The sequence below is a fragment of the Myotis yumanensis genome, unplaced genomic scaffold, assembly GCF_028538775.1.
Source record: "Myotis yumanensis isolate MYYU_CA2020_CCGP unplaced genomic scaffold, mMyoYum1.0.hap1 SCAF_1, whole genome shotgun sequence".
Lineage (NCBI taxonomy): Eukaryota > Metazoa > Chordata > Mammalia > Chiroptera > Vespertilionidae > Myotis > Myotis yumanensis.
Window position 1 is genome coordinate 17292417 of NW_027223752.1, and position 6000 is coordinate 17298416.

Here is a 6000-nt window from a genome sequence, read left to right on the forward strand (position 1 = left end):
CTTCCGGGTCCCTGTACCCCCCGTTCCTATGCACTAGCTCTTCTTAATCCCTGGGCACCCCTCCTCATTGAGCCCACTTCTCTCATCCCCCAGGACCTGTCTTCTGGAAGTTTCCCAGGGGCCCACGCTCCCTCGGCTGAGCCCTCCCTCTTCATGGCCTCCTGCACATGGTCCCCGGTGGTGTGAAAGCGGGGCTTGTCTTCGTGCCTCCTCAGAACTCCTCTGAGTCTCCACTTCCACTTCTCTGGGCCTGACCACACCCCCTGAGTTAGAGAAGGTGCTGGTACAGGCCTGAAGGAGGTCTAGCTCTTTCCTCATTCGGAGTTTACCCGGTCACCCTGGGGAGTCTTTGTTGGGGTGGCTATTTTCTCCTGATTGAAAAGTCAGTTAGCCCACAGCCTCCTAGAAATAGGCTATTGTGGGCTTTCTCATTAGCATCCAGTGCTCACTAGGGCATTTAAGAGCATATGAAAGGGTAATTATTTTTGTAGGAGGTTGAAGCCTTATAGAAACCATCATGTCATGTGAACATAATTGAGATTTATATCTGAGGTTGATTTTAAACTGTTTGAAATGGCAAATCACAAAATAAAAATGTCTTGTTTATTCCCACAGGACTTCTCACTGTTGATCCAAATAAAAGGCTTAAAATGTCTGGCCTGAGATACAATGAATGGCTCCAAGACGGCAGTCAGCTGTCCTCCAACCCTCTGATGACTCCCGACATCCTGGGGTCTTCAGGAGCCGCCGTGCACACCTGCGTGAAGGCCACCTTCCACGTAAGGGCCTGTGCTCTGCAGTGTGGGGTTTGAAAGGAATCAGATACCCGATAACCTCCGAGACGCACTCTGAGTAATAACAGTTAAAATAAGAAATAAGAGTCCTTTTAATGTGAGGACACAGACACATTTACAAACAGCAAGTGCCTGGGGCCAGAGTCCCTGCGAACCCACAGTGCCCTTCCCGGACGTTGGGAGCGAGTGTGTGAGATCAGGCAGAGGGCGGTATTGGAATAGCTGAAGATTTCCTGTAGATGATGAAAACCATGTACCTACTACTAGGACTTTCTTCTCTCAAATAAGCAAAATCATTTTCTTTTAAAACGATAAACACTAGGAACTAAGGCACCCGTAAAAATTCGTTCATTCAGCAACCCTTTTGGGCCTCATATATTCTAGAGACCGTGAAGGATAAGAAGTAGGTACGGGCATTCGGCACTGATTGTGTTTGAAAGGCTGAGCTGGCATTGCAGGAGCCGCACGTTTGTGCCCAGCAGATGCAGACACATTCAGCTAGTTGTCTAAGGGGTGAGTGAGTGAAGGAGAAATACAGTGACCTCTGAAGGATTATCTTGAGGAAGGAGGGATAACGCTTCCTCTCAGCTGCAGAAATTGATTTAAAAGTTAATGAACTAGGATAAGGTGAGGTATAAAGAGATGAACTGCAAGAATTTGTGGCAGATGATCCATAGCTTCTCAGAGACAGGATGCAAGGTTGTCAGGGGCAACGCAGCCATGCCAGAGCTTGAGGCTAAGAAAAGTGAAGACAGGCTGCCCAGAGGCTAAAGCCGGCCTGGGGTGTGTACCCGATCTCCTCGGTGTAGATTAACTGGCCAAGATAACGCCCAGTTGCATTGACTTGGAAGTGGAGAGCAGGAGCCCATAATGGATTAAGTCTGTTTTGTGTTGGGTCTTTGTGGTCAGAATTTTAAATCTCAGACACAGAACTGTAGAGTAACGGGGGTAGCAGCTGTGGGGTGTGGGGAGGGGTGTATTGGATTGCAATAGTCTTCAGGAGTTTCCAGTCAGTCAGTGTTTCTTATTGAGAGGTAGCGCTAACTTCTTCAAATGAGGTATGGGAATCCTGACTCCCGGACAGCCACGCTGGTTTGATTTAAGCAGCATCCTCAGCCATCACCCCGTGAACTCTGTACCCCACAGGAGGTTTGGATACAATGGTTTTAGGACTTTGTTCCCCAGACAACTTGGAGCTATTGGTTGACAACCAAAGTCGCCTCCTGCTGTAAGTCATAATTGCCAAGGAATCTTCAATCCTTGTACCTTCATCGGGGTTCCCTTCTTTCTCTCCTCTAGGCCTTTAACAAGTACAAGAGAGAGGGGTTTTGCCTTCAGAATGTCGACAAGGCCCCTCTGGCTAAGAGAAGGAAGATGAAAAAGACCAGCACCAGTACGGAGACACGCAGCAGCTCCAGCGAGAGCTCCCATTCTTCGTCCTCTCACTCTCACGGTAAAACCACCCCCACAAAGGCACTGCAGCCCAGCAACCCTGCCGACAGCAATAACCCCGAGCCCCTCTTCCAGTTCTCGGACTGAACGGCACAGGAACGGGAGGGCTGTGACCCGTGAGCCTGGCACTTTTGCTCCCTCGGCGATGCCTGAGGTGATGTTTCGTCAAAGTCAAAGCTTGTCTACTTTAAGAAAATAAAATACCCTGAATGAGCCAAAAAAACAAAAACAATAACCACCAACCAAACAGAAAAACAAGTCCCGCTGGTCTCATTGGAATCTGCCTCTTGGGGAATTTTTTCAGGAAAACCCACCGGTTATCCTTGTCCTAAAGCACTGGGCAGAGAACGTTACTGTGAACGAAGCACGGGTTACACGGTTTAGTGACCTACCTGGTGCCAGCAGGACGGTTCTGGAAGGAGCAGAGGCCCCTGTAAATGCGATTGGGGGCTGGCCAGATTCGAACTGCTTGCAGAGTAGTCACAGGCCTTTCAGCTGTCTGCCGGCAAGTTACTCCTACTGTGGCGACACCTTCTGCTTCGCCTTGTGGATAATGTGGGCTTTTAGGAGATTTGCACCCTTTCAACAGGGATTTATCAGAGAAAAAATGTCTGTTTTAAAAAAGATTCTGTAATGAATTTTATGTGTGGCATATATACTTATTTCTGAGCGAGGATTTTAACTTATTGTCTTTATTTTATGGTTACATATGATGATAACCTACTATTCATCTTTTTCAAAAAGTAAAAGAAAAGCTATAAGGACTCATGGCCCCGGGCTCTGTCTCTGGGGCCCCTCTGAGTGCATGCTCAGCTCCGTGTTTCTCACTTTGCACTGCTCTGTCCTGGCAGTTTGTTCAATGGTATTGCGAGCCATTAAGGTACATGTCTCTGTTTTAGGTAACATTGCACTTTATAAAAGAATATGAATAAAGCGAACTGTTTTATAAAGTGCACTGGTTAAAGCATATGTACTGTATTTTTGCCATTTTTTTTTTTCGTTATCTATTTTAAATTTGTCCTCACACCCCCTTCTACCTTGTTTGCAACAAGTAGCATGAGCCGTGTGGCATAACGTCACCATCAGCCACGCAGGCACCGATGTGAGGAAAAGCTAAAGGGAAATTCTGTTCAACACTGTGCTTTATATTTGTACACTGTGTTGTCTACAGTGAGGCATTTCCTCCTGTGGCTGGATATCATGTACATAATATTTTAAAATCATAACTATGACTTATTTGGAAATTTTCCTGTTAAATTTTGAATCCAGAAAGCATATTTTATAAACTTATGCAGAGCACTTTTATTGCTCAAAAGTTCTGAATTCATACACAAAACAAGCGCTTTGTGATGAAGACATTTCACTGAGAGATTGCTGCATTTACAAATATGATTCATTTCCTATGCAAAAAAAGAAGTGGTAGAATTTGTATGTTCTGTTTTCTTTTAAAGCTATCACACGAAATGTTAGGACTGAGAAAGGTGATCTTGGCCATGTTTACAGGAATCATGCTTAAAAGATAAATCCCAATACATTTCTTTTCATTTTTGTTAATGATAACCTCTGGAGCATTAGTTTGGAATTTGGGTGTGATATTTATTTATTCATTTATTGAGATAATGCAGCATTAATTTCAACCAATTATGAATACTAAAAATATTGCACTCTATGTAACAGTAGTATATTTATTGCTAAATCAATGTATATATTATTAGCACAAGCAACAAAAATGGCAAATATTAAAATATTTTCAAAATATTGTATTATCTTGTTCACATTTTTGTCCACAATGGTTATTGGAAATAATTTTTAATACTTTTCAGTGGCCCAAATGGCTACATAATTCTCATTGAATCAACTGTACCCCCAGCTTGTGGCCATTCCTAGTAGTGATGGAAGATCTTTCATGAATTATTACCAAATACAGGTAATTACAAAATATGGTTCCATCAGGCACAGATTTATAATAATTAAGAAAATGTCCATTTATGTCTATAGTTATGTTGAATATTTTTGGAAATGTGTTAGTTAGCCCTTTAAGTATTTTTTTTAAACTGTGCATTCTCATAGACAATGCTAGTTGTAAAGTATAGACTCAAAGAATTTTGTTGCTAAAGGAAAATGATCCAGAAAAATGGTCAGTATTCCATAATGATTGATGATGTAATTGACTCATTGTGGACATTGAAAATTAATGGGTTTCATTTTTATTTCTTTCCCTTGCCGTCTCTTCTGGAGGACTTGGCAGAAAATGAAATGGGCAAAGCATCAGGCAGAGGAAGGAAAGAGAAGGGTAATCCGTCAACTAAATAATCTAGGATGGGCTTTTGAGAAGAGCTCAGAAAACACTCCGTGTAGAGGCCTCTTGTCAAGTGCCTTCATCCTCACCCTGTGTAAGCACCAGTGAGGCTGCGTCTGGCGCCAGGCTGCTGCAGATCGGTTGGATGCAGGCGGTTAGTGTACAGTGAAATGCGCTTTAAAATTCACAGACTTTCCACTTAGTCACATCAAAAAACTAAAAAGTACTTCATGGGAAAATGTGAAATGGAAGGGCTCCTTTGGTATTAGCAATAAAATAGAAATATATCTAAGAAAAACAAATGCATACATTAAGTTCTCTTTATAACAGTTTATGGAGATAGGACCAAATCACCCCTTCCCTTTTTTATTTTATCTGAAGTATGTAGCTTTCATGCCATCACAAATTCTGGCTCAGAGCGTATCTTTTACAACTATGTATGGCTAAGTGAGAGGCAAGATTGAGAAAAGGAAAGTAATAGAGGCAAGAAATTTTGAAAGACCACTTTCTTCTAATTACTGTGCCAGATCCTATGGCTGAGTGAGTTAAATTTACTATTTTGATATTCATTAATTCTTCCAAACCTCTATAAAATAATAAACTACTGACCCACTGGAACAGAAAGTCATGTTTCCTGAGTTAATTTCAACATGCCTGTTTGTTTTGGAGTTGCAGATTCATTTAACCCTGAAAAACTGCCTTTTAATTTTTTTTATATTACTGCTAATTTCTTCAAGAACTGTATAAATGGCTACATTTTAAATATAAGGTAAGTTATTTTTTTAAGAAACTTACTTGGATAGCAGTGACTTTTTTTAAATAAGTAAATTCCTTTTGTATATCATTTTAAAAAATACGTTCTCAAATAGTTTATAAAAGTCTACAATTTATTGTTTGTTTGTTCACCTTGCCCCCATTTCAAACAGTTGTTATTATATTTATTAAAATCATGGTACCTCAAAATGGTGAAAATTTCTAAATTATTGGCCCTATACATGCCTTAGAACACTTGATTATTTTGTGTGTTTTCCCAGTGACTAATAATAAGAACCTAATTGGATGTTTGTGTTATCACACTTCTAATATTCTTTTAAGATCTAAGTGAAAAAGGAAATTCTGATATACCACTTACACTATATCAAAATAACCATCTTATAGATGATTTATTGTAACATAATGAAATATCTGTATATACATGTAAAAGGCTAAGTGTCCATCCTTCCAACCGGTAGCTATGACGTACACTGACCACCAGGGGACAGACGCTCAACGCAGGAGCTGCCATGACACGTACTGGCCATTTAAAAATAAACACCACGGACCTGGTGCCCACAAAGCAACACTCGGCTTCCCCAAAGTGGGACACAGGCCCCGCCACCACCCCGGAGCGACACCCTACCAAATCACAGCCAACACTGCCAAGACCCCATGGTGCAAAATGCGGCCCATAGCCCA

At 41.7% G+C, this 6000-nt stretch overlaps 1 protein-coding gene across 7 annotated transcripts in view; it reads left to right on the forward strand.

Moving 5' to 3' along the window:
* RPS6KA5 (ribosomal protein S6 kinase A5) overlaps positions 1–4002 on the forward strand; it is a 121752-nt gene extending 117750 nt beyond the window's left edge. For all 7 annotated transcript variants that reach the window (XM_070414863.1, XM_070414883.1, XM_070414873.1 and 4 more), the window contains 2 exons: positions 616–779; positions 2094–4002. In XM_070414863.1, coding sequence (XP_070270964.1) covers positions 616–779; positions 2094–2333 — 404 coding nt within the window. In that variant the 3' untranslated portion in view covers positions 2334–4002. The remainder of the gene's footprint in view (positions 1–615; positions 780–2093) is intronic.
* Positions 4003–6000: the final 1998 nt, after the last annotated feature.